The sequence below is a fragment of the Emericellopsis atlantica genome (assembly GCF_019669845.1).
Source record: "Emericellopsis atlantica unplaced genomic scaffold F5Z01scaffold_18, whole genome shotgun sequence".
NCBI classification, from domain to species: Eukaryota; Fungi; Ascomycota; class Sordariomycetes; order Hypocreales; family Bionectriaceae; genus Emericellopsis; species Emericellopsis atlantica.
In genome coordinates this window covers 57,865-82,698 of record NW_025764720.1, presented here as the reverse complement: position 1 = coordinate 82,698, position 24,834 = coordinate 57,865, and the positions used below count along the sequence as shown (strand labels likewise).

At 54.6% G+C, this 24,834-nt stretch overlaps 14 protein-coding genes across 14 annotated transcripts; 8 read left to right on the top strand and 6 right to left on the bottom strand.

Annotated features, from left to right (window-relative positions):
- Positions 1 to 483: 483 nt before the first annotated feature.
- Positions 484 to 4,055, bottom strand: F5Z01DRAFT_169174 (Endonuclease/exonuclease/phosphatase). The gene has a single exon (XM_046257876.1). It carries the CDS (start codon positions 3,755 to 3,757, stop codon positions 800 to 802), a length of 2,958 nt encoding a protein of 985 aa, XP_046116875.1. The 5' UTR covers positions 3,758 to 4,055; the 3' UTR covers positions 484 to 799.
- A 1-nt stretch (position 4,056) lies between these two features.
- F5Z01DRAFT_169158 (uncharacterized protein) lies at positions 4,057 to 5,240 on the top strand. The gene has a single exon (XM_046257875.1). It carries the CDS (start codon positions 4,327 to 4,329, stop codon positions 5,014 to 5,016), a length of 690 nt encoding a protein of 229 aa, XP_046116874.1. The 5' UTR covers positions 4,057 to 4,326; the 3' UTR covers positions 5,017 to 5,240.
- On the bottom strand, positions 5,059 to 6,497 carry F5Z01DRAFT_658864 (BAR domain-containing protein). Its single transcript, XM_046263719.1, has 4 exons — positions 6,057 to 6,497; positions 5,911 to 6,007; positions 5,784 to 5,857; positions 5,059 to 5,725 (listed from the first exon to the last, which is right to left on the bottom strand). The coding sequence occupies exons 1-4, from the start codon at positions 6,067 to 6,069 to the stop codon at positions 5,124 to 5,126; spliced, it is 786 nt and encodes a 261-aa protein (XP_046116873.1). The 5' UTR covers positions 6,070 to 6,497; the 3' UTR covers positions 5,059 to 5,123.
- Positions 6,498 to 6,568: 71 nt separating this feature from the next.
- F5Z01DRAFT_169117 (peptidyl-tRNA hydrolase) lies at positions 6,569 to 7,382 on the top strand. Its single transcript, XM_046257874.1, has one exon. The coding sequence runs from the start codon at positions 6,687 to 6,689 to the stop codon at positions 7,290 to 7,292; it is 606 nt and encodes a 201-aa protein (XP_046116872.1). The 5' UTR covers positions 6,569 to 6,686; the 3' UTR covers positions 7,293 to 7,382.
- F5Z01DRAFT_169179 (uncharacterized protein) lies at positions 7,383 to 8,092 on the top strand. The gene has a single exon (XM_046257877.1). It carries the CDS (start codon positions 7,473 to 7,475, stop codon positions 7,965 to 7,967), a length of 495 nt encoding a protein of 164 aa, XP_046116871.1. The 5' UTR covers positions 7,383 to 7,472; the 3' UTR covers positions 7,968 to 8,092.
- On the bottom strand, positions 8,093 to 8,641 carry F5Z01DRAFT_169180 (uncharacterized protein). The gene has a single exon (XM_046257878.1). It carries the CDS (start codon positions 8,502 to 8,504, stop codon positions 8,217 to 8,219), a length of 288 nt encoding a protein of 95 aa, XP_046116870.1. The 5' UTR covers positions 8,505 to 8,641; the 3' UTR covers positions 8,093 to 8,216.
- Positions 8,642 to 10,102: 1,461 nt separating this feature from the next.
- F5Z01DRAFT_682193 (ammonium permease) lies at positions 10,103 to 11,688 on the top strand (the record flags this gene model as incomplete). The annotated part of the gene is made up of 3 exons (XM_046265746.1): positions 10,103 to 10,201; positions 10,277 to 11,271; positions 11,334 to 11,688. 3 exons carry the CDS (start codon positions 10,103 to 10,105, stop codon positions 11,686 to 11,688), a joined length of 1,449 nt encoding a protein of 482 aa, XP_046116869.1.
- A 263-nt stretch (positions 11,689 to 11,951) lies between these two features.
- Positions 11,952 to 14,624, bottom strand: F5Z01DRAFT_169110 (uncharacterized protein). Its single transcript, XM_046257873.1, has 2 exons — positions 12,950 to 14,624; positions 11,952 to 12,899 (listed from the first exon to the last, which is right to left on the bottom strand). The coding sequence occupies exons 1-2, from the start codon at positions 14,447 to 14,449 to the stop codon at positions 12,240 to 12,242; spliced, it is 2,160 nt and encodes a 719-aa protein (XP_046116868.1). The 5' UTR covers positions 14,450 to 14,624; the 3' UTR covers positions 11,952 to 12,239.
- An 891-nt stretch (positions 14,625 to 15,515) lies between these two features.
- F5Z01DRAFT_168645 (chalcone-flavanone isomerase-domain-containing protein) lies at positions 15,516 to 17,259 on the top strand. Its single transcript, XM_046257869.1, has one exon. It carries the CDS (start codon positions 15,671 to 15,673, stop codon positions 16,841 to 16,843), a length of 1,173 nt encoding a protein of 390 aa, XP_046116867.1. The 5' UTR covers positions 15,516 to 15,670; the 3' UTR covers positions 16,844 to 17,259.
- Positions 17,012 to 17,471, bottom strand: F5Z01DRAFT_675349 (putative glutaredoxin Grx1; the record flags this gene model as incomplete). The annotated part of the gene is made up of 2 exons (XM_046265136.1): positions 17,012 to 17,274; positions 17,417 to 17,471. 2 exons carry the CDS (start codon positions 17,469 to 17,471, stop codon positions 17,012 to 17,014), a joined length of 318 nt encoding a protein of 105 aa, XP_046116866.1.
- A 914-nt stretch (positions 17,472 to 18,385) lies between these two features.
- F5Z01DRAFT_743949 (BAG domain-containing protein) lies at positions 18,386 to 20,543 on the top strand (the record flags this gene model as incomplete). The annotated part of the gene is made up of 2 exons (XM_046266909.1): positions 18,386 to 18,404; positions 19,096 to 20,543. The coding sequence occupies 2 exons, from the start codon at positions 18,386 to 18,388 to the stop codon at positions 20,217 to 20,219; spliced, it is 1,143 nt and encodes a 380-aa protein (XP_046116865.1). The 3' UTR covers positions 20,220 to 20,543.
- Positions 20,544 to 20,924: 381 nt separating this feature from the next.
- Positions 20,925 to 21,725, top strand: F5Z01DRAFT_624709 (60S ribosomal protein l16; the record flags this gene model as incomplete). The annotated part of the gene is made up of 3 exons (XM_046261385.1): positions 20,925 to 21,165; positions 21,219 to 21,531; positions 21,587 to 21,725. 3 exons carry the CDS (start codon positions 20,925 to 20,927, stop codon positions 21,723 to 21,725), a joined length of 693 nt encoding a protein of 230 aa, XP_046116864.1.
- A 666-nt stretch (positions 21,726 to 22,391) lies between these two features.
- Positions 22,392 to 23,450, top strand: F5Z01DRAFT_168697 (uncharacterized protein). The gene has a single exon (XM_046257870.1). The coding sequence runs from the start codon at positions 22,740 to 22,742 to the stop codon at positions 23,367 to 23,369; it is 630 nt and encodes a 209-aa protein (XP_046116863.1). The 5' UTR covers positions 22,392 to 22,739; the 3' UTR covers positions 23,370 to 23,450.
- A 670-nt stretch (positions 23,451 to 24,120) lies between these two features.
- F5Z01DRAFT_637694 (uncharacterized protein) lies at positions 24,121 to 24,468 on the bottom strand (the record flags this gene model as incomplete). Its single annotated transcript, XM_046262305.1, has 1 exon — positions 24,121 to 24,468. The coding sequence occupies one exon, from the start codon at positions 24,466 to 24,468 to the stop codon at positions 24,121 to 24,123; it is 348 nt and encodes a 115-aa protein (XP_046116862.1).
- Positions 24,469 to 24,834: the final 366 nt, after the last annotated feature.

Sequence of the window (24,834 nt, the reverse complement as noted above, 5' to 3'; positions counted from 1 at the left end):
ACATATAGCTTACAGTTTGGCAGAGCCGCCTTGTCTCGCACAATTGATGTTGGACCTCAATCTCAACCCTGAGGTCACGATTTCGATGCGACATGACACCCTTGTGAGGAAGCAAGAGTTACTGCGTCCTTGAAGATGCCGATTGCAAACTAAACAATCGTACGTATCTCGCGAATCTGAACGAATCAGCCCTTGTCCATCTAGGTGCAGTATAGGCCAAACACTTGCGGAAGGACAATCGGCTTGACAGCAGAAGTCTCAAACGAATATGCGCCTGAGTAAACTCCCCACGCAATTTCATGAGGACACATATACAACACCAGCGTGGAATGGATGTGCTTGAGCATTTGTCGATAACCGTCGTCCCCCGGAGGGAAAATACCCCTGACGCTGTCGCGGGAACTGCCGCGACGTTTATCGCCTAGTGGCGCATATTCGTAAGTTACTAGACAAGACCCGGGCATTAGTCGCCCAAATATGTGACGTGAGTACTGTTTGATGTTGCTCGGCAATGCATCTGGGGGCCTAGCGAGCGACACTTCAGTTTGATGCTAACACCCGAAATCTGGCAAATAACTTACAGACCGATGCATATGCTGGCAAGGCACTGAGACACTCGGCCAATATCTCGGACGCGAGACAATATCATGTAAATACACGGTTGGTTATCTATGTCCAAGTCCACGGCCAATTTGCCAACTTCCCATCCTACCTGCTCCATGTGCCAAGCGACTCAGTCGCATCAAGGTAAAGACTTCGCTAAACGCCTCCTTCTATGACTCCCCAATCCAAGCTTCTTCTAGAGGGCATCCTCGGCGCGTACACAGACTTCAATCATTGCTCGCTCCCGCTCCTTGGTATGTTTGTCCTTTGCAGCGTTGGCCTCTGTCGAGCGACATATCATGGGGGCTACGATTTCAGAGAACTTCCTCTCTTTAGCTCGTCGCCCTTTGATGGTCGCTGCCTCGTTGCCCCCCGCCGGCGGTTTGCGAAAGCTTAGTCTTCGCACGGGGGCTGGTGTCGATGCAGGGGCAGGTGGTGTCAATTCGGTCGCAATTCTTGACAAAGCCGTGGTGAGAAACACAAAGGCAATGTTGTGGGATGGGGCTATAGTGAGTGTATCCAGGAGCTTCTGCTTCGCGTCGGGTGGCTTTGCAGGTGCCAAGGTGGCCAACGACGTTTCGACCTTGAGCCAAAGATGGTAGGGTATGATCCCATCCGTTAGACTCGACAGAAATAGTAGCAGTATCGAACTCAGGGCCTCCAGCTTGTGCGCTGAGCTTGTTTCGACAGGAAGCGACGGGATCAGGGACTCTCCCATGTCCAAGGCTGTGACTAGGCGGCCGCTCAATTCATTCATGGTAGAAGATGGAGCTGTCCAAGTTGATGCCTCCAGGGGCCACCCTGCTGCTTTTGGCACAGTCACCTCGTCCAGCATCGCTTCGTCGGCAATGCAGCGCTCTGCCAGATCTTCCATGGCGGTCGTGATCTTGAAGAGTTCCTGGGGTGCTGAGAACTTCTGCTCGGTATCACTTGGTATTGAGCCCTCAATAGCCCATTGCTTGACGAATGATCGAATCCCGCCGTCTGGGACGCGGATGAGTTCATCAACCGAGCGGCCGAAGCATGAGGGCTGCCACGATGCTCGTATTGGGATGAAGTGATCTCGTCCGTCGTCCACCCGCAGCACCAAGACGTCTTCCAGCTTGGCGCTTCCATTGTTCAGACTCTGAAGCAAAGGTATTGAAGATACGTATGCATTAACGTGAGCAAGTAATGTCTCGCCCGGCTCAAGTGTGACACTCTTCCCCAGAGCCTCGCTTTCTGTGTCCTCGTCGTCCGGGATTGCGAAGGACGTAGTCGTCCATCGGTCGGACATGTTCTCCTCGCGGCCTCCGTGTTGTGGCTTCTCGACAAACCCAAAAGTCGCAGATACACCGCTTGTATTCGCAATGGTCACGGATGCGAGCTTTCGCTCCAAGAATTGGATCTCGCCAAAGTCAATGGCACTCTCGTCGGCGCCCTTGCCAGATTCTGCTATCACCGTGATGCCAGGGCGCCCCTCGTTCTCTGCGCGATCCAACTCCTTGGCGACTTCGGCGTGAACCTTGCTCTTGAGCTCTGGTACAACGGCGTCGTAATCCAAAGTGAAGAGGGATACCACAGGTTTGTGGTCTGATGATGTGATCCCTTGATGTGATGTGTATATATCCAACTTTATGTGGTCTTCATACCCGTCCTTGGTCGTGACGACGTCTGGTTCTGGTTCGTCTTCGTTCTCGTCGTACTCGTCATAACCCAGCTCTGGCTCTGCTGCTGACGGCGACTCCCCGTCCGTGCCGGGATCGTACGTGAAAAGCACGTCTTCGTCGTCTTCGATTCCTCGGAGCTTCATCTCGGTATCCTTCTTCTTGGCTTCTTCCTCCTCTTTGTTCTTTGCCTCGTACTCTTCCTTGTCTCGTCGCGTACGGTACAGGATCCGATCACACCAGCTCGGCGCACGCTGCTTCTCGCTCGAGTCAAACAGCCCAACAGACCCAACGTCATATTTGTATGTTGGCAGAAAGGTAATGGGACCCTCTCGCCATCCGTCGTGAAACGCCTTCCGCTCCCGAATCACCCTTCTCAGCTGGTCATGCGGGAGCAACGAGTCCAAGGTAGCCTGTAGCGACGTCGGATCTTGACTCGGGTCCTCGGGAAAGTCGTCTGGATCTGGTAGAGAGCTTTCAGATTCGAGGCTTTGGTCTCTCGAATGCGATGATGAGGACGTCGTCGTCGTGTCATCGCCGTCCTCTGAGCTCCTCATCACTATCACGCCTTCGCCTTCGGGCGGATCTGTTTTCGACCCTTTGCTCAGGTCATATTCACCCTGGGTATGCAACGTGAGCAGCCTCCGAATGTCATCGCCTGGCAGGCCGTCCAGTCTGTAGTTGAGATCTCCGAACCAAAAGGCAAAATCCTCGGCGCCAATACCTTCTCCCTCGTCTTCCTCGACGCCAGCCTGGACAACAGGATCAAACTGTGTCTTGGCCACAATTTGCTTTGCGTCAGCGCACCGCCTGTCTAGGTTTGCCGTTGTCTCGCCACTAGCGAGATGGCAGTTGACAAACACCATGCGTGTAGTCTCCCCAAGAATGAGCCGCGTCGCAACAGCACCCTTGTTTGCAAACCACCCTCCGATGCCGGTGCCGACTTGTCGGGTGCACACGTTGCCGATGGTAGGCGCAAGCTCTGGGCTAGCGTACACGAGCTGCAGCAGCCCAAACATCTGCTCCACTGAAACAAGCGTGTATCCAGCCGGCATGGCTGCCTCCAAGGCGGCCTGCCATTTCTGAGTGGCACTGTTGTCCGTATACACAGCTCGGGCCATGTACTCCTTTGTCAGGTTCAGGTCGACGACCTCCTGAAGCCCCAGTATATACAGTCCCACGTCTTCACCTCCTACAAGGCGGATCGGGTCATGCGCGTCACCTTGTGCCTCCTTCACGGTCGTTTCCGTGCCCGCGTGTTGTCGAAGGTTGAGCGTCGCAAACTGTTGATCCAGGCCCTCTCCATCAACGAACCACCGCGCAAGATCCTTGTCGGTACCAGGACAAGCTGCTACGTTCCATGATCCAATTTTGACCTTGATCTGGTGCCGCCGCGTATATTCTGATCGGCGCGCATGGACGGCTTTCGCAAGCGACTGGGGCGTCGCAGTGGCCGCGTTCGCGAGGTCTACCGGCTCGGACGTCAGAGAATCGCTCTGTTCTGCCATGGCTCGAAATGTCTCGTGGACCGCACTGCAGGCTTGTTCGAGGGGATGCCGCTGTCTGATGGAAGGGGAGCGAAGCTTTCGTTTCTTTGCGATCTTCTAGACCATAGTGGGAGATGGGGAAGACAGAACGAGACCGATGCGGCACGCGGATCGGGTATAATGTTAGAGCACCAATATTAGTGAGTAACTTCGAGTTGTGATGTAGCGATTAGCAATGAGCGTGATGTCTCGTGTGCACGTGGGAGTGGATGTGTTCACGTGGAGTGGTGGGATACTATACGTCGTCAAGCCCCGCGATGGTTTGAGATTGAGATTGGCGTCATTGCGCCTGGCCTTGCCTTATCCATGGCCATTTCTTATCGGAGATCAGATAAGCAAGCGCAGCAAGCCACTTTCGCATCATGCATCGCGACTTGCTGCAGCTGCTCCAACCCATGCCCCGAACCTAGCTCTGTTTTTGACGATTGCAAGCCCCACAACATCTCGAAACGGTCTGCGCATACTTGTATACCCCGATAACTTCACCGACCAAGTCGACAATACCAGTACCAACCTGCGGCTCCATCAGCATGTCTAAGCAACAGCGCAAGGGTCGGAATCATGGTCACAATCGACAGCCATCAGGCCGCGCGCCACTCACATCTGACTACGAATCCGACACATTCGCAGGTCAAAACAATCTTGCCACCGAAGGCTCCTATGCGCCTCCTCCACCGACACGCACAAACACCGAGCTCAATCTTGCTGTGCTCCGCCGCTACCTTCCCAGCATAAACAGCATCAATAGCATTGCAGCCAACGCCGTCTTATACACATTCAACGAAGATGGGAAATGGGACAAGAGTGGCGTGGAAGGCACCATGTTCACCTGCACGCAGGATCCTCTGCCGACAGACCATCTCCAACGAGCGCGAGCCTGTCTATTCATTCTCAACCGCCGCGGGTTGAGCAACCTGGTGATCGATCTGGGCGAGGTCAAGGACATAGAAGTCTCGGGCGAGCTCACCATTCTCACGGTGGGCGAGGAATGGCAAGGTCAAGGCGACAAGACACTGGGAGTATGGCTGCACAACGACGAAAGCCAGACGAGAAGTATCAACCAGGAAGCAATAAGGACTATATGGGAGTATGTCAGAGCGAACGGTCCGGTCGGAAAGGGAGATGTCGAGGCTGGGGCGGCCACGCAGGCTATTGGCGGCTCGGGTCTGAGCGTACACGATCTCTTCAAAGCTCAAGGTGCCGCGCAAGGAGTTCAATAATAGCTTTCATGAGTCATTAATAACACAAGCGAACGTTGGCAGCATGTGCCAACATCAACCATCATTATCCATGCAATTGGTACAACAGCAAAACCCTCCCGCTTGGCTCAGACGGTGCCACTGATGCTCAACTCCCGAATCTCCTGTAACACCTGCTCCACCCTTGCGTCGAGATGTCCCTCTGCATACTGGTCTCTCGTGTCCGCGTCCAGGTACTGTTGAACCTGCGCCATCCGTGAGTACGCCTCGGCGCAGAACCTCAGCTGGATCTTGACAAGCGCTTCAAACGTCGGGTCGAGATACGGCACGCGCAGCTCTATCAACTGCGGCAGTTCACTGCTCAACTGCTCGTTAAGCTGCTCATACGCTGCTTTGGCCATCTCCATCTCCTTCTCCGTCCGTGGGAGCTTGGTCGCGTCCTTGTCGGGTTTCTCGGCGAGACGCTTTACTCTGGCGCGCAGAGCATCGTAGTCCAGGAGCTTGTGTGATCGTTTCTTGATACACTCGTTCACGTCGGGGAAGTAAGCGCAGAATCGCGTGATGGGGTCGAGAACGGTTGTGCGGTAGGGGCCGTCGAGAGCCTTGATTGTTTCGGCGTCGAGATCTTCGACTGCCTGTTTGTAGGAGCGGGACACGCCGTCTTTCGCGCCAGAGTCGCCGTAGAAGGCATCGATTGTTTCGGCAATTCGCATTTGAGAGGCAGTCATGGCTGAAAGGTTTAGTCAATCCTACAACGTGCGGACAAACGGGAGGGAAGTTCAAAGTACCTCGCAACGAGTCCAGGTAGCCTTTCGAGTGCTTTTGTAGTTGTAGCGAGGCAGCCTCCATTGTCTTGAATCGTCTGGCTGTGTTAGCTGGATGATCGGGCGTTTTTGGGCGCTGCTCGTCGCGCACCTTTCCTCCACTTCATAGTCGCGATCGTTGGTCTTCTCGACATGACCCGTCTTCATCATCACCTGCGTCGTCGCGCGGTTCACATTCTTCTTGAACCCTGCCACTCAATCAGCTTGAAGCCCCTCTGCGGGGTGTGTGATACGCACCCGCCCAAGACATGTTGCCGGTGGTTGATGGTCGTAATTATGTGTGATCGCTTCGCTGTGTGGGTGTCTTAAGGCAGTGTCGGTTTGGTGAGCTTCTCGCGAGTGCTGTGGTAGATGGGTCGTAGGATGATGATGCGCTCGTTGGGGTGATGATGGGCGGCGTTCATTCAAGGCGCAGCCACGATCGACAATTGAACGAGCCCAAGTGGGCGGGACTGTGGCTGGGGCCGCCGACGTCAGTGAGGCAGCGCCGCAGCAGGCTGAATGGGGAGCCAAGGGCGAACAGTTATTACCTTACTATTTCTCCGCGCCTACACTCCTAAAATTGAACAATCGGTGCAAATTCACCATTAGAGATATCAACAGCAAGCTAGACTTTTATTAGAAGCTTTAGAAGCTCCACAATGTTCCAAGATTGTCAGAATTGCTGCTGGTCTGGCTGGCCAGATCATGTGATCGCAACTCAGTTTGGGACCCACCCAAGATAATAGCATGGAACAATGAAAGTATTTCTCAACACCAGCGCATAGCACAAGGTGCACGGGAACATCCTGATCTTGATCCAACTCGTGTTATCTTTTTTCTGTTTCTGTGTATTGTTCTTGTCCGCGTCGCCTCACACTCGCAACCATGGTGAACCCTCGCTTTCTGGTCATCAGCCTCGGCAACCCCTTACCAAAATACACGTCTCTGCACTCAGCCGGACATTTCACACTTCGCGGCCTCGCGCCTCTGCTGCCCAACCAGCCTCCCTTCGCCCAAACCAAATTCGGCAAGGCCAACGCGCTTGTATCGCAGGGCTCAAAGTACACGCTTGTGCAGTCGCCGACGCTGATGAATGTCTCTGGACCATTCGTCGCGCGAGCATGGGCGGAGATGCTCAAGACGTACGAAGCAAAGGACTGTTGCTTGGTCATTGTACACGATGAACTCGAGAAACCACTGGGCGTTGTGAGATTGGTGGACTGGGAAAAGTCCCACAAGGGTCACAATGGACTCAAGAGCATCAGGGGCGTGATCAGCCAAGCAAGGTTCCCAGAGAGTCCGCTTGTGAGGATGGCGGTGGGAATAGGGAGACCCAAGGAGCGCGATCCCGAGACTGTGGCGCGATACGTGCTCGACTCCATTCCCAGAGAAATGGTAGACGCGTTCGAGGGGGATGCTGCAGGCAAAGCCCGGGAGAGGTTAAGAGAGCTGGAAGCTGAGTGGTGCGAGGAGGCGGCGAAAGTAAAATGACGATCTCGCGATAATCACGCATCGACGACGACCTCTGGCACCTATCGCAATTCAAAGCCATTACGGATCATCCAGCGAAACTCGACACGCTGTGATCTAGGAACCATCTTAGCCATATCCATCGGCACAGCGTTGTAACCTTCGAAGACCACTTGGTTCCGAAGAACACGCTTCAAGGTCATGAATATGTTTCGGGCCCGGCTGTGGATACACGATGCGTTCAACACAAACGCTTGGGGTCGTCCCCGACTACCCAGGCCATTTGCTAGAGCAGCGTTGCCATCTCTCTTGACTTTCCTGAGTGTCGACGAGTGTGTCAGCGGCGCGTTCTCCTTCGGAAACGTATACATAGGCTCCAACGTTTATGCCTGTCCAGGAGTCAAACCCAGACTGAATGACCATCCAGTGTCCAGGCTGTCGAGCTGGGAACGCTTGGATAACACTGGTCTTGGCAAGACGACCCAGTTGGGAACTTGGGGTCACATATCATTCACTGATAAGAAGGACATCCCGCTCCCTACTATCTGGGCATGCGAATTGCATCAAATGTCTCGCGCCATTTTCTTGGCCCGTGAGAGCCATGGACGAATCGAACCCGCCATTGCCGCCGAAATCGGTCTACGACAAGATGAGACCCAGATTGCTAAGCGAAGCGTGCGTGGAAAGTTACTCTGACTTGGCTCGAAGGTGCGGCGGCAGGCTATCTGCTCGGTTATGCGGAAGAAAGACTGGTGTGGATGCGAGCAGCAGAGATAAGGCTCTGGCGGGTCGAGTGAGCCCTTTCGAACGCCTCCCGCAGAGAAACGAGGGAAACAAAGTCAACATTCAAGAGCCAACGAAGGGACAAGACAGGACTAATTTATACACAAGTTCATGACCCAGACTCTTCCCCACGAAGACGGACGGGTAGATCTGATATGCGATTCAATCTCGCATTGTAACGCCCGCAAGTACAACGTGGTAACGCTTGTTTACCAGAGCTGTGCGGGCGCTCGATCGCGAAACCTTGAAGCCGGCATCTTTTGACAGCTTGGAGTGTGGATTCAAGGAGATGCGCCACTTTGCACCTTGCGCCTGCGCTCCTATCTCGACTATTGTTCCTCGGCACCGCAGGCCAGCACTCAGACCCATATCACGGGCCTGCGCAGTCAGAGATACGGACCTCGCTTGGAGAGAGAATCTGACAAATTGAAATAAACCCAGAGCCTTCATTCCTCAGCCGGGCCACGCGTCCGCCAAACCCCTGCTCATCGATTCCGTCTCTCAAACTGCTCACTGATAACAGCAATACGCACATGCTGTTCGTCGATGTAGAGAGAGGGATGCCTTCACGCTTCCATGTCGGATGATAGTGGCACACCCTCCACGACTCGAGAGCCGGGGATTGTGGAGCAATATCTCGCCAAGTGATAAGGCGATGAGCCAATCATACCATACGGATTTTACCTGTGCTCTTCCGACTTGGACACAGAGAAGTGCAAGTTGATGCAACAGAAAGGGAATCAAGGGGAGAGGAATGCACACGAAGAGAGGATAATTCGACGGACTCCGCGGTCTTGCTTCTATTTCGAAATTGCCACATTCTCTGGCGGTCTCGTTTGCTCGGGCTGTGCTCCCCACAGCCTGAGAAGACCATCTTCTTGCCCGCCTGTCGGCAGTCTACGGGCTGTCATCAATTGTCATGACGCTCATGATCCCCAGCTGAACCAACAGTTTCATACAATCTTCTGATATCAGGCGCTTCCATCACTTGCCACGCTGCGCGCTCCTCGTGGAAGACATGATCGATTAAGCTTATTTCATGCCGACCCACAAGCGCCAACGCAAGTCCTAGCCAAAAGCATTGCAAACCATGAAGATCATGATGATGGCAAACTGCATGGGATCATTTCAGTCACGGCTGGTTTGAAGATGTCTCGCTGGCAACACAGGCGTAGATAACGTTCTGTTGCGCTCGAGGTGTCTGCGCTCGAAAGGGGGGGCGTGCGCCCTATGGGAGGCTGGATCCTTATCAGTGGGCCCACCACCTTGGACGACACAACGAGACATCTTCCTGCTTGATCCCGCCCCGAGCTGACCTAGAGACTCTTTAGAAGAAGCTTATGGGTTGTTGGCTGGTGGTGGTCAGAACATGGTTCGCTGGCGCGAAAGAGATGCTGCTCAGATTCAGGCGCCAAGAGAGATGATGCCGCGATACGTGCTATCAAGAGCGCGATAGCTGGTCTATCTTGATGAATGATGAACATTAGTATTGCTAAACATTTCTAGCGATCATCAGATTCTCCAGAGCCGATGACACTCAGCCCTTGTTTTTTTGATAGAGCTGGCCAAGATCTTCTGGGTTGTCCATCGTTGTCACTACTACAAGGACGAGCGAGCATCACCAGATATATTTCCCTGTCATCGTCACGTTCCTCGAGCTCTTGCGCACCGTACCGCAAACACAGTCAAGGCCGACCTGATATTCAGCATCACTGACACGGCACGACACTGTCCTTATCTCCCCCACACTACTACGAATAAGCCACCCTCCACGCCCAGCAACGACCCCTGGCTAGCCGCATCCACGCCCACCTCCAAGCGGCAAGCCCACATGATAGTGACTCGACACGCGATAGAGTTGGACAGACGAGACAGAACCCGAACACGGTAACCGATCCCTGTTCAGCTTGGGTTCTTCGCCCTCGCGGAGACTCTATATAACCTCCATCCCGGTCCTCTGGTCTCCGGTCCGGGCGTTCCCTGTATCTCCTTTCTCTTCACCCAGACGATCACCCTGCAAAGCGCCCTTTGAGTGACACCTGCCCATCATGGACGTCCTCAAGCGACAGGAAGAGTACAATGGCACGACCACCGATGCCTCCTCGGGTTGGGACACTGGCGCCACCGACCTCAATGTGTTCTACGACGTGAGTTCTCCCATACCCATCCAGGCGACCTGCCTGCCTCGCCCGCGAGGATACCTCGACTAACAGCTCGTACAGACCGGCCACATGGCTTTCATGATCATCTGCGCCGTCCTCGTCCTCCTTATGATTCCCGGTGTCGGCTTGTTCTACTCCGGTCTCGCCCGTCGCAAGTCTGCTCTCGAGCTGCTCCTCCTCTCCATGATCTCCGTCGCCGTCGTCGGCTTCCAGTGGTTCTTCTGGGGATACTCCCTCACCTTCTCCCGCACCGGCAATGCGTTCCTCGGCGACATGAGCATGATTGGTCTGCAAAAGGTCATTGCCGAGCCCAACGGCGCGAGTACCCTGCCCGACATCCTCTTCTGCCTGTACCAGGGCATGTTCGCATCCATCACGCCCGCGCTCGCCATTGGCGCCGTCGCTGACCGTGGTCGCGTCCTGCCCGCGATCGTCTTCATCTTCATCTGGACGACCGTCGTGTACGACCCCATTGCGTACTGGACCTGGAACGGCAACGGCTGGCTCTACAAGCTCGGCGCTCTCGACTTTGCCGGTGGAGGCCCCGTCCACATCTCTTCGGGCACCTGTGCTCTCGCCTACTCCATCATGCTCGGCAAGCGCACTGGCTACTCCAGGACCGCCGGCATGCCATGGCGCCCCCACAACGTCACAAACGTCGTTATCGGCACCGTCTTCCTCTGGGTCGGCTGGTTCGGTTTCAACGGTGGCTCTGCTCTAGGCATGAACATTCGCGCCATCATGGCCAGCTACAACACGCAGCTCGCGGCGTGCATGGCTGCCCTCGCCTGGATCCTCCTCGACTACCGTCTGGAGAAGAAGTGGTCCACCATTGGCTTCTGCTCCGGTGCCATCTCTGGCCTCGTGGCAATCACCCCTGCCGCTGGTTTCGTTACCCCCTGGGGCGCCCTGATCATTGGCATCGTTGGCGGCGTCTGCTGTAACTTTGCCACCAAGCTCAAGTTCCTCATCGGCGTTGACGAGGCTCTCGACATCTTTGCCGTCCACGGCATTGGTGGCATGGTCGGCAACATCATGACTGGTGTCTTTGCTGCGTAAGTCATCCCTTTTCCTCGCCCCTACCACTCTCCTCAACGCGTCACTAACACAATTACAGTTCCTGGATTGCCAAGCTCGATGGTGCCGAGTGGGGTCCCCTTGGCTGGATCGAGCACCACTGGGTGCAGATGGGCTACCAGTTCGCCGGCACCGTGGCCGCCTTCTCCTGGTCCTTTGTCCTCACCTGCCTCATCCTGTTCCTCCTCAACCTTGTGCCTGGCCTCAGCCTGCGTGCTACCCCCGAGGAGGAGGAGCTCGGCATGGACGACTGCCAGCTCGGTGAATTCGCCTACGACTATGTCGAGCTCACTCGACACCTGTCGGACACTGCCAGCGTCATCTCCAGCCAGGTTCCCCCTGGTGTCGGGAGCAGCGCTGCCAGCAGCCATGAGAAGGGGGCTGAGACTGTTTAAGAAGCCATCCCGTGAATCCTCGACCCCCAACACACAATCTGTCGCGGGGCTTGGGTGAAGTTCGCTTGGTCAACATGAACAGACAGGTGCTGATCTATCGAGACTACATCATGATTTATATACTTTGATACCATTACTATAATTCCATTATTACTTCTACCACATGTCCTGAATGGGTGATGACCATCGATGCGGCATTTCTCGGGCCTGGACTTGATAGGGTTTCGCTATCCAAACAGAAGCACTTGAGTGCACGCATGTACCGTAGTTAATTCATGTAGTCGTATCTTCATTGGATGTCGTCCTCTATCGTCAACCTGTTCCGTCCCTTGAAACTCGACACTGAAAGCTTCGCGACTCATAACAAAAAGGCCAAACGCCGCCAGCCAGCTTCCCCATTTCCTAGCTGAGCCGCCCCGATTCCAATAAGGCTCCTTGACTCGAAACAGCATGCCACAGGCGTCAAAAGTCATCCGAAAAACAGAAGATGGGTATTCTCCAAACGCCGCTCTCAATGCTCGCCAATGCTCTGCAGAAATTTCGTTGCCTCCTTAAATCGAGTGATACGGCTGTCCGCTGCCACCAGTCCCGTCCGCGACGTCTTCATCAGGCGGCGGCTGCGCCTGGGCTTGGGGCATGTGTAGGGGCGCCGTACTAGCACCTCCTGCACTTTCTACGGGCGCTTGACTGGCTTGTCCGCTGTTCAACATTTCACCTAGGGTCGTCCAATTACCGAATCCGGGAAAGTGGTTCAGCGGGCCGTTCAGTTGTTGTGGAAGCCCTGCCAACCCAACATTTGGTATGGAGGATGCGCCATATCCATTTAGCGAGTTGAGAATCGCCGCCGGTGCACCGGTTGGAAGATGCATGGTTGCGTCCATGCCGTCAAAGTCGTCGTCGCCATCGTTCATCTCGTCGTCTAACAGGTCGAGTCCCGCGAGGGACTGGTGATGGTGACTCGCATTGTCCCGCATGCGCCGGAACGAGCTGTTCATTCGAAGTTCCTTGAACTGCTCGTCAGTGTTGAGGTAGTTGCGGAAGTGATTCACGCTGTGGCCGGAGAAGACGCAGAAGACGTCGCGTTGGTGTTGAGTAAACTCGGGTGGTGCTGCTCGGCAGAACGGCTGAAAGTCATCGCGCTGGAATGCCGCAACACCTGTGAGGCTCAGGTGCGTGAGGCGAGTGCAGCAGTTGAGAAGTTTGAAGATGCTCTGAAACATGGGTCAGCCAAATAGTTCGAAACTGAAAGGACATTTCTTACCTTCAAAGTGAGGTTCACGCAGTAGCTGAGGTGCACTCGCTCGAGACTTGACGAGTAGAAAGCATCGCCGTGTCCATCTATCACTCTGCCAGCGCTGTCCCTAACTGGTCGCAAGCGACGATGCGAGTCGGCCAAAGCCAGGACAGATTCGTCCGATATATTGCTGCACTTGACGAGCCCAATTCGCTTGAGCTTCGGGAGCGTGGCGAGCCTGCGAACGGAATCATCCGTCAAGTTGGTGCAGCACCCCAGGTCAATGTATCGTATGCGGTTGCATTGTTGGATAAGCTCCTTCACTCCATCGTCTGTGATTTGTCCACAGTGTCCCAGGTGTACGTAGTGAAGGTTTTTGCCCAACTTGGCGATCGCCTTTACTGAAATGTCGGTAATGTTACGACATTTGGCCAAGACCAGGTTTCTCAATCGTGGAGCAGCATCGATGATTTTCAGCACAGCCTCATCGGTCAGCCTGGCGCACGATGTCAGATCGAGGATTCGCAGGTGCTCGAATGTCCGTGAAGCTGGTAAAGAGAGGAATGCGAAGTCGTCGACGAGGTCACAGTTGGCCAGGCGCAGTTCCCTCAGTGAGGTACCCTTAGTCAACAATGCCGTGATGGGACCGTTGCCAACCAAGTTGCACTGATGCAAATCGATCTCGAGCATATTGGGGCAGTTCTCGGCAAAGGCGTTGACGGCGTCGTCCCGCAACTGAGAGCATTCGTTCAATTTCAGTCTCTTGATGGACCGACAATTCTGAGCAAGATTGATCATGCTTTCGTTGGATATATTCTCACACCCCGTAATGTTCAAGCCCTGGAGGCGCTTGCAGGATTCGGCCACCGCGTTAATCGACTGTTCCGTGATGTTCTTGTCGTTGGAAATATCGAGGGCTGAGAGACACGTGCTTCCGTTTACCAAGGACATGAGCCCTAGGTCAGTCAGGCCGCGGCAGTTCGGTAGCGTGAGTCGTTCGATTCGCGTGCAGACGGACAAGGGCTGCACACTGCCGTCGCTGACCTTTTCGCCGAGTGCTGCCAAGTTGAGGCGCTTGATGAAATCTGCGTAACGAAAGTATGGGTTCTCCACGCCTAAGGTCTGGCAGATGATTCCATGGTTGTGCCAGTTGTTGCACGTTGGCCTGTGCCACAAGAGGTCTACCGAGTTCCTGGCCCAACGCTTGCAGACCAGCATGACGTGGTAGAGGTCATGGGTAGACGGAGCAAGCTTCGCGAATATACACATCAGGATCTCGTTCGGCAAGCGGTCCATCGGCGGGCAATCATCGTTCATAACCATATCCTGAAATCCGTTGACGCCGAGCGAGGACTGTGAGTCGTTGTTGTTGAGAAAGAAGTCGGATTCTTCGTGGTCGGCGGCGGCAGGCGACTCGGTCGACGAGGATGACCGGGAATCATCCTGTTCGTCGGAGGCCGAAACTGAGCGGCCCGGTCGCGAAGAGCTGCCTGGGTCGCCATTATGTTGAGATAGCGCAGGTCTCATAGTTGATGATGTCGTCGAGGGCGGCGACTATCTAGATATTCACGAAGGGCGGCCAGCTAGCTGGTGGGAACGACCAGCCTGGTGCGCTGCTGCAGCTGTATCGTGCTTCAGGGTCGGGGCGCGGTTTTGCCTGCGATCCGTCTTGCATAAGATCTCAGGGATGGATAGTCGCTGTTTCTGGAGGTGATGCTCGTGGTGATATCAGGGTTGGGCGTTGCAGCCTCGTCGGTTACGGTTGCGGAAAGATCTCTTCAGGCGGTGTCGGTCGTTTTCGCGAGGGCCTGCAAACGGTTGTGGAAGCGATGACTGAGGAGGTCGTTAAGCGAAGGGTCGAGACGTACGCGATTGTCGAGGGATGATGCTGTTGTGCAAGAAACAAGACGTGAAGGCACAGTTGGGGGGAGGTGATGGTTAGAGTGGCCGGACTGCTGAGGTACCTTGAGACTGGATCACAAATACAACTGGCGGCTCGCCGTGCAATGGGCAGGAACGACTGGCCACAATGGTCGCCTGCGCAGCGAGGTGCACTGCTGGAGGGAGTCGGTTTCTAGGGGGGTCTATCGCTAGAGAGCGGGGCTCCCGCCGCAGAGCTACTCCCATTACGGCTAACTGTTGACGTCGTTAGTTCCCCTCCATTCAGCTGCACCTCCAACGTGACAATCTCTGGTGATGCTTCCTCTGAGGCTCAAGTGTCACCCGATAAATGGAAGGTTGTGGAGGCGCATGCGGCTTATGTTCACACACTGGGTATTAGAATTTGGAATAACTGAGAGACATCACTCAACTAGTACAATGAACGTGTCAAGAATGAAATCCCTGAGTTACGACCGTCCACTTTCCACAACATGTGATCCCATGTCACATGAAAAGGACTGCACCAGCTTAGTGAACACCTTTTATTTCTCCTCTTGATACCAGATCGCGATACATTCTTTGTTAGTATTGTTCTTCTGTCTATAGGCGGACTTATTTTTCCTTCGCAGGACGAGCATGTTCTGAAACTCCGACAATTTGGGGTAGGCGACACTGTGGGGATCACGTGACTCTTCTCCCGACGTAATCGACAATTGATGATCGCCGAAGCATCCCAGTTCCAGATCACTAGACGCAAATCTCCCCGGCAAGCCTTCAAGCTTGCACTTTTCCATGTCTGTCCTTGCCGCATCCATATCAATCACCCTGTAGACCACATCCTCTTTCATCTGGCAGCAAGTTTCTGCAATGCTACGACAAATGTCTCTACGGCCCGTCGCCCGGGCCTCTGGTCATGCGCATTGCGCATGCACAGCTCGAATCGCCGCCCGTCGCACGTTCACTGCGAAACCAACCCGCGCGACCGAGGACTTCAGCTTGAACAAGCTCCACAACAAGCGACGCGACTACGAGCGTAACCGAACCGCCTTCCTCTCCGCTGGCGCGATTGCTGGCATCGCGTCATTCATATACACGGCCTACAAGCTCAAAGTCGCCCTCGCTGCTCAAAGTGACAGCGACAAGTCCTCGAGCTCCGGCAGCATTCGCCTAGACTCACCGATACCGACGGGAACCTTCAAAACCGAAGCGGGCGAACAGCGCAAGGTGGTCCTGAGGGACGACGAGGGGCGCGAGATTGTGCCTACGGGAAACAGTGTCGTACAGACTTTTCCTCGGACGATCGATGTGAAGTTACCGACAGACACGAGGGCGGTTGGTACCATTGAAGCAACCATTTCGAGCAATGAGGGGACCGAGTATACCCTCGTTGGTCTGGGCACGCGCACTGTCACCTTTCTTGGAATCCAGGTTTACGTTGTGGGCTTCTATGTTGCCACGCAGGATATTGCCAAGTTGCAGACCTACCTCGTCAAGAAGGTGAACTCGCTCGCCACGACGTTGATTCCGTCTGAGAAAGAAACGCTGCGCAAGTCGTTGCTCGATGCAGCCGAAGGGGAGGAGACCTGGGATACCATTCTCCGCGATGCTGGTTGCCGCTCTGCCTTCCGCATTACGCCCGTCAAGGATACCGACTTTGGCCACTTGCGCGATGGCTTTGTCCGTGCCATTACAGCTCGGTCGCAGCGCGATTCCCAGAAATACGGCGATGAACAATTTGGCGAGGCGCTCAAGGAATTCAAGAATCTGTTTGCGCGCGGATCAGTTCCCAAGAAGAAGGAGATGCTTCTGTGCCGCGATCAGTTGGGACGCTTGTCCGTGCTGTACGAGGAAGAGGCTACAAAGGGGCCTCGCTCACAGATCATGGGCAGCGTGCAGGACGAGCGGATTTCGAGACTTTTGTGGTTGAATTATCTGGCGGGCAACAAGGTGGCATCCGAGCCAGCCAGGCAGAACATCATCAATGGTGTCATGGAGTTTGTAGAGAGGCCGGTGGGAACCGTGGCAACACAGGTGGTGTAATTTATTGGCTGCACATGTTGTACAATAGCGAGGAATATCATGGAGAATAACCACCAGCGAACTCTCTACCTTCTCCAAATGCACTTGGGCATATCTGATTCGTGCAAAGTCAAGTCTCTTGTGTACTCTATCGTCCAAGGTCTATCGCGTGAAATGGCTCTCTTCCATCTATACAACGCCAGCCTCCTTCAACAGACCCTGCAGATTTCCTGATTTGTCCAGGGTCTGCAGGTCAGAGTTGCCGCCAATGTGCTTCTGCTTGATGTAGACGTTGGGAACAGTGCGCTGGCCGCTGATCTGCTCGAGAGCATCCTGCATGTCACTGCCACCGTTGATCTGGTCAAGCTCGATCACCTTGAAGTCGATACCCGTCTTCTGCAAGGTCGACTTGGTGCTCTTGCAGTAAGGGCAGTATGACTTGGAGAAGACGACTGTTGCGCATGTCTGTCAGCACTAGTCGCGGCAATGCCAGGGAACAGCAGCAATGCGCCCCGCCAGGGTCGATTGCCTCTAGCCAACGCAAGCATATATAGATGATCTGCGGTTGACCGAGGGGAAGCTCGTCCTACTTACCGACTGGGTTCTCGTCAATGAGGCTCTGAACCTTGGGCATAGCTTCGGCGGCCATGATTCCGGATGATGTGGTGAAGAGTCTACGCAAACAGTTCATGAAGGATTAAAGGCGGAGTATGAGTTCGTCTGTGTTGTCTTTGGTCGCTGGTGAGGTGAGTCTTTTGAAACGTACGTTCAAGTTTGCGGTTGCGAAATTGTAGCGAACAGATGCGTCTTTAAGCTAATCTCTGTCCGGGATGATTATCCGTAAATGCGAAGCGCGGCGGAACAAAGCTTTGTGGGGTGCTGGAATAAAAGGCTGGCTGGCTTATGATGCAATCACTCAGCAAGCGAATGGTTGATTCGTCAGGTAATGCCGGCTCGGTCGCCTCCGAGGTGGCTTAATCATCAACGAGGGAGCTTCACGATCGCCATTTGGAATCATCACAGCATCTTGGCCTCCCATGAGAGGTACGAGTACGGCAAACCTTGTTTGAATATTCACGATTGCTGTTTGAGTAGCAGCTATTTGCTGATAATTGGGATGCTAAGTATCTAACATCATCACTCCGCACATTGTCCACGCTCCCACTAGTCCGGTCCATAGACCATAGGATAGGTAATGCAAGCCAGCGCATCTAGGTGGCACCAAACAGAACATATTTCGACTAAAATAAAGACTGAGCAGTGAACCGTGTAATTTCTTCAAATAATGATCCTCGCGTTGTCTTGGTTATTTGATCTTAAAAGATAGGTCAGAAGAAACTGCCTTGTTCATGCGTTATGAGCTCTTACACATGCTATCTATTGGCAAAAATGATCCAAGCTAGCTACTCCGTATAACAAGCTTTAATGAAATAAGAATGAGCAAGAGAAACAGCCTGTGTATAATGCTGACAGAAACGAGTGTCTTCTCTTTTACAACGCTTGTTTGACAAAGCGCACACAGCATACAGGGTAGGTAGCTTGCTACCAGAACCGTCAAGACGGATGACTAACCTGGGCAAACGTACGTCCATAGATCCATGTCGATGAAAGTTGACAGAATTTGGCTTCGAGAGGCGGAAGACTTCGACTGATATTCTTCATCAGCGGCTTGCAGCCCTTCCTGCCACCGCGCCTGTGCATTTGACGTGATTGGCTTCGCTACCTGCTGACAGTAGCTGCGTCTTCGGCGGCCATCCAAAGCCAAACTTCGAGGCTCATCAATTCGCGTCTTCCGCCCCTTTCATCCGCCAAAGTGCGCCATCCGGCTGCAGTCATCATACGCAGCCGCGCATTAAGCATACAGATCCTTTTAAAGGCCCATGAAGTACCGATTACACACGGCAAACGCAGCAGGCACGAGCTAGTCCTGATACTGACCAACGAGGCCACCGACGTCGACGCAACCCCCGCTTCGCCTTGCTGAGCGCCGCCAACTGGCCCCATCGAAAGATTCGTCGGTCGACTTGACGTCTTCCCCCCCACATTGTGACAACGCACCAAGACTGCGCTGCGCGGCACTTCCCTAGGGGCGTTGCCGACTCGTCAGCTCAACTTTTCGCGGTCTGAGCAGGGGACCGGGGTCGTCAATTACTATCTTTTGCGCACTACGCATCACGCTTGCTGTCATCGCACTTGCAACGAGAGCTTGCTTGCGCTGCAGCAGCATCATCCTCACGGGCACACGTCCCTCATTATTCCCCTCTGCTTCATAGGTGTCCTGTCACGGGTCACCTGCAGAGAAGTCGACAAGGTGGATTCCAGCCAGGCTGTTGTGGCCACCTCTGGCGCCTTCCAGAACTTGAGTTCCTATATCAACGGGACATTTGCAAACTTCAGCAACGCCTTCCAGGGCTCGAGCGAATACATCTCCGAGACACTAGGCGTCCCACCCACCGTCGTCTACAGCAGTGTCGCCGCCGTGCTAGCAACCATGTCCGGCTACTACTATACTCGACCCAGCCTGTCGCCATACAGCTCAATGGCAGGCGGCGCCCCCAACGTCACCGAAGACGACTACAGTTATGTGACCTCGCAAGACCTGGACGACCCCGCTCATGATGCACAACGATACCGATCGAATTCGAACGCATCGCCAGATCCCGAAGATGATGTGCTCCTCATCAAGAACAGGGGCGTCACATATCCTGCTCACTTCCCCGCCTATACCATTGGAGATGGCAAATTGCAGGTCAAGGATGTGAAGAATCGAGTCGGTCTTGTCATGGATTTGGGAGATAGGACATTGAAGCGGGTCAAGCTGCTTTATAAAGGCCGCGAGCTCAAGGACTCTTCCGCACCTGTTCGGGAATACGGCGTCAAGAACAAGAGCGAAATCATGGCGGTTGTGCCTGAGGGCTTCGAAAGCAGTGCATCCGACGAAGAGATGGTGGTCGTCGGTGAACCTGATGGAAAGAAGACGAAGGGACGCCGAAAGAAGCGATCCAAGAAGAAGGCAGAGAAGGCAGCCAATGCATTGGACGGCGAGTCGGCCAGCAGCCCCCGCGACAGCAACTCGACGTTTGGTTCTCCCCGTTCGCCCCCTGCCGGCGGTCCGGGCACCGAATCATTGAGGAAATTGGACGAGCTTGCCACTGAGTTCAGGACAAAGTGGTTGCCACTGTGCGTGCAATACACAGCATCGACACCCAAAGACGCGAAAAAGCGCGAGGAGGAACACCGCAGGATATCTGAGTCTGTGCTGCAGCATATCTTACTAAAGCTAGATGGAGTCGAGACGGATGGCATTGACGAGGTGAGGACGCGCCGCAAGGCGCTCGTCAGGGAAGTTCAAGAGGTGTTGAAGGGAATTGATGCAGCCAAGGCATCCGCATCGTAATGGCGTAATTGTACAACAGCACATTTTTTTCGAGCGACCATTTGGATCATGATGTTTACGACGAGTACACAGATAGACAGAAAGAATGAACTGGCGCTTGGCAGCGACGGTCCCAGAGTCTTGTCAGGATAACAGCGCGCGCCAGGCATTGAGGCATGCTGATGTTGCTCACGTGGCGTTCTGTTCACGTGCTGGCTTGCGTCTACAGGTCGTGGCGTTGAACCGGCAGAACTGCGGGACATCTAGGTTTTGCAGCCCTAAGCATTTCGAGTGGCTGCCCACCGCGCAAACCACGCGTTGCCTCAGTTGGGCTAGCCCCACATCGGGCAAAGGCACACTCCCACCGTTCAGTGGCCCTTGATTTTTCGCCTGGTCCATCATATCGCGACTCACAACGACCACTAACCCCCCAATTCCAGCAAACACCATCAGTAGCAGGATCTCGCCGCCCGGTTTGAGACTTTGCTCTGTCGACAATCTTGTTCCTCCTTTCTTTCTCAAACACATCCAAGAAAACCGAACACGATGTCGTCTTTCGAGCCGGTTGTGAGTACACCTCCATCCATCATCCCAATACGGGGCCTGTGTGCACCAACAGTCGGTCGAGGCACAGGAGAGATATGCATGCGAGGAAGCATCATTGCGAGGCGCCGGGGATGAACGCAGGAATCTGGGATGGAGAGCACTGCTGCGGTGCTCGCGGACATGGAGGCGCCTCGAGAATGGCATATCGCACAACCCTACCGAGACCGGCATCTTTGGGAAGAACCATCCGCATCAGAGCAGAGTGCTGACCATTTTCCCCTTCAGGTTGTCATTGATGGCAAGGGCCACCTCCTTGGCCGTCTGGCCTCGCTCGTTGCCAAGCAGCTCCTCAACGGTCAGAAGATCGTCGTCGTCCGCTGCGAGGCCCTGAACATCTCTGGCGAGTTCTTCCGCGCCAAGCGTACGTCAATCCAACAGACACCAAGCACCGAGCACGATACTGACGTCTCACAGTCAAGTGGGCTGCCCACATGCGCAGGATCACCCGTTACAACCCTACCCGTGGTGGTCCCTTCCACTTCCGCGCCCCCTCGCGCATCTTCTACAAGGCTGTCCGCGGCATGATCCCCCACAAGACCGCCCGTGGTGCTGCTGCCCTTGAGCGCCTGAAGGTCTTCGAGGGGGTCCCCCCTCCCTACGACAAGCAGAAGAAGGTCGTTGTGCCCCAGGCCCTCCGCGTCCTCCGCCTGCAGCCCGGCCGCAAGTACTGCACCGTCGGCCGCCTCAGCCACGAGAACGGCTGGAAGTACCAGGACGTCGTCGCCCGGTAAGTTCCCTCCATCATGACTGCTGATGAAGCTTTTGTTCTAACGAGTACGCAGCCTCGAGGACAGGAGGAAGGCCAAGGCCCAGGCCTACTACGAGCGCCGGTTGACTCACGAGAAGCAACTGACCGAGGCCAAGAAGAACGCCAAGACCAACCCCGAGACCGTCAAGGCCCTCGCTGCTTACGGCCACTAAACGTGGGACACATCCTTTTGCATCGGCACGACACATCGATTATGAATGAACCGTCGACGACCACTGGGCATATGTCTTTTACATTAGATTGGCGCGCGGCGGTTCTCGACACCAACAACACGACACACTGAACAAAGGGAAAAGGGATTTGACACACATTTGATTTTGTTTCGCGCGGTGGGGGTCTGGATTGCTGGACACTGGGAGTTTCGGCAGCTTCGCCTCTTCTCTCTTCCTTGTTCTTTTTGTTGATGGGTGGTCTTGGACGTGAGCAATCGGGGTTGACCGGCGGGGATATCGAGGGATTGTTGTTGTCATGACAGTAAAGAAGAGTTCACGCTGGGCCTCAGCGCGTCCGCCACGAAAATGAAAGAAAGCAAGAAAGAAAGAACCAAACCTTTTGTGCCTGCTCCCCACGACGTGATCCCGTCATGTCTCTGATCTGTCACTCCGGGCTGTTGGCTACGACGGTTGTGTGAATGCTTGCGAAGCGCAAGCACATAGTATTGATCCAGGTACTCTATCACTCCGTGCAACATATTTCAGTGCTTCATGGCATGCCCTTGCCAAAAGGCTGGAGAGGTTGCGTATGCGATGAGTGGCACGGTCTTGCGGAAACGACAGTGCCTTTGCCCGTTGCCAGGATGGCGAACAGACGATATGATGCATGGCACAGCAAGACATACTTCACATTGTCATTGATGTCTACGTATACGAATTAATTAGCTCTGCCGTGCGGTTGCTGAGTGTCCGGTCAAATGGATTTGGATCGCATGGCTATTTCCCACGGTGGATGTGCCCCTCGCAGATAACGTGTTATCGATAAGGTGAGCCCCAATTGCTAGGTGTCCTTGCCGTCAGGTCTGTTGTAACAACAAGACAATTCGACAACATCTACCACAACAGCAGCACCACTAGCTAAGAGACTTTCTCCTCTAAGCATAAACTCCCATACATCTCAATCAGTCTATATCGGCACCCTCCTGCGATCTTTTCCCCATCACAGCCCCCAAAATGGCCGAGCTCACCCACTTCGATATGCAGCCTCTGCAACTTACCGACGACTTTCGAGCAGTCACAATCGCACCCTCAGCCAGCAAACCCTCCCGCTCGCTCCAAGCCGAGCTAGACGCCCTGAACGACCTCCACCACAAGCTCATCAGCTCTGAGGAAGGCGTCCTCCCCACACGAGTCCCGGGACCTCCTGCCTCGATCCCCCCTAAGAGGGCACAGGCCGTCACCAAGCTTCGAGATCAAGCCAATGATCTGTACCGTAAGGGGAAGCACGTCGAGGCACAGAAGATGTACACAGCTGGTATTGAGATGGCGCGCGCGCGTCCCTCGTGGCAGCCTTGCGCCATCAGCAGAGAGGAGCTGGGCGGGTTGTACGCGAACCGCGCGCAAGCCTACATGGCCGTTGGGCAGTGGGCGGAGGGCAGCGTGGATGCACAGACCAGCGCCGAGCTGCGGAAGATGGGCAACGCAAAGGCCTGGTGGCGACGGGGCAAGTGCTTGATGGAGATGGGGAGGCTGGAGGAGGCGGGCGAATGGGTGAGGCGGGCTTTGGAGATTGAAGGCGGCGAGGCTGACTTGAGAGAGCTTCTGGAGGACATTGAGAAGAGGCTGGCCAGGGGTAAAGCTTAAGATGAGGCTTGATTGACGTGGCTCAGCATGATGGGGAAGATCAGGAGTTTGGGATACCTTTGCTTTTATTATGAATAGATATCGCCTGTTCACTACCAATGGTGCTCTTGCGCGGCGACCTTTGGCCGGCTGTGGGTTTATTGAAGTGGCTTGACAGTACGCATGTCGCCCCGAGATGCGATGTCTCGCATATCACTAGATGGGGGGATGGTTGGGAGGAGCAATTCGACGAGTTTCTCTGCCACCGCCCTACTACCAGCTCGAGCACGTAGTTCCAGTGCATGCAGCAAATCCGAGTACGGGTCTGTATTGGCCCGAGTTCGCGACTACAGGCAGTCTACTTGTGTGGTATATGATCCCTCCCAGCCCATGCGCTCTCGGGCCCAACAAATTACAATAAAAGACAAGCTCATTGACACAACAAACATCCCCTCAGCGAACGTTCGCCTGCTTCTTGATGGGAAAAAAAGCCCCGCCGCTAGGTAACAGCAAAAGATTCAAAGTACAGAACGCCAGGTCCAAGAGTCGTATTCTGAATGAGATGCATCCCCAATGCGTACCCTCCATCCATCAGCCGACTCGCGGTTGCAACCGAAATATGGTATTGATGTGCGCGTACCTCGCCGAGCTCGAGATGTATTCGCTATGCCTTCGGACGTCGTGTTGCCACGCGACGAGGTCTTTGCAGCCTTGTAGGTATGTTCATCATTAAATGACCCCTAGGTTGAAGCCATTTGACGGCTCGCCATCTCTATCCCGCCTTCTCGTCAACCTGGTCGGCCGTCGTGGCCGCAGTCGTCTTCTTCGCCCGGGGACGCATGACGGCATCCTGGCTCTTCATGCGTCGGTCCAGAGCACGGTCGATCTTGGCGCCCAAAGCAAGTCTGTGGAGGTTCTCGGTCTTCTCCTCGGAGAGCGCAACGCGCTGGGAGGCAAGGGCCTTGTTCTCCATGCGGTCGAGGCCAGTCGCGATCTCGCGGATCTCGTTGGTCGCAGAGTCGTTGGTACCCGTTGTCGGCGCGACCGAGGGCGCGGTGACGCTGTAGGTGCTGTAGCGCACTGAGGTTCGGGCCTTTTGCCGAGATGTCGCGTCAGTCATTATGGCTTTTTGTGCTTGTGATCGTGGGGAAGCTTGGCGAATGATGGAAAGAGAAGCGAGGAGTAGTCAAGAAGAATGAAATGCTTCTTGGCGTGTGTGGCGGGCGTATCTTCTTGCTGTTCTACACCGCGTTGCCCAAAGTCGTAGGTTCAAACACAATGGAACAGATATCTGGTGTTTGAGGAAGAAGAAACTGTAGGTACATACCGAGGGGGCCATGATGGGGCGAGACGAGTCTAGCGAGAGAGGCATGTTTTCTGGGGCCGGGCAAGTGGATTTGCCTTCTGCTCACGTTTGTCCTGGGGAGCTTGGTTGACGCGGATCAACGTCTGTCGACGGGCTGTCAGGCACCTGTTTGGCTAGTGA

Coding starts and splice junctions, on each gene's coding strand:
- F5Z01DRAFT_169174 (XM_046257876.1), bottom strand. CDS start 3,757: ATGGCAGAACAGAGCGATTCTCTGACGTCCGAGCCGGTAGACCTCGCG.
- F5Z01DRAFT_169158 (XM_046257875.1), top strand. CDS start 4,327: ATGTCTAAGCAACAGCGCAAGGGTCGGAATCATGGTCACAATCGACAG.
- F5Z01DRAFT_658864 (XM_046263719.1), bottom strand. Junction 5,858..5,910: donor GACTATGAAGTGGAGGAAAG/GTGCGCGACGAG, acceptor TAACACAGCCAG/ACGATTCAAGACAATGGAGG. Junction 5,726..5,783: donor CTACCTGGACTCGTTGCGAG/GTACTTTGAACT, acceptor TAAACCTTTCAG/CCATGACTGCCTCTCAAATG.
- F5Z01DRAFT_169117 (XM_046257874.1), top strand. CDS start 6,687: ATGGTGAACCCTCGCTTTCTGGTCATCAGCCTCGGCAACCCCTTACCA.
- F5Z01DRAFT_169179 (XM_046257877.1), top strand. CDS start 7,473: ATGAATATGTTTCGGGCCCGGCTGTGGATACACGATGCGTTCAACACA.
- F5Z01DRAFT_169180 (XM_046257878.1), bottom strand. CDS start 8,504: ATGAAGGCTCTGGGTTTATTTCAATTTGTCAGATTCTCTCTCCAAGCG.
- F5Z01DRAFT_169110 (XM_046257873.1), bottom strand. CDS start 14,449: ATGAGACCTGCGCTATCTCAACATAATGGCGACCCAGGCAGCTCTTCG. Junction 12,900..12,949: donor GCGTGAACCTCACTTTGAAG/GTAAGAAATGTC, acceptor CCCATGTTTCAG/AGCATCTTCAAACTTCTCAA.
- F5Z01DRAFT_168645 (XM_046257869.1), top strand. CDS start 15,671: ATGCTACGACAAATGTCTCTACGGCCCGTCGCCCGGGCCTCTGGTCAT.
- F5Z01DRAFT_168697 (XM_046257870.1), top strand. CDS start 22,740: ATGGCCGAGCTCACCCACTTCGATATGCAGCCTCTGCAACTTACCGAC.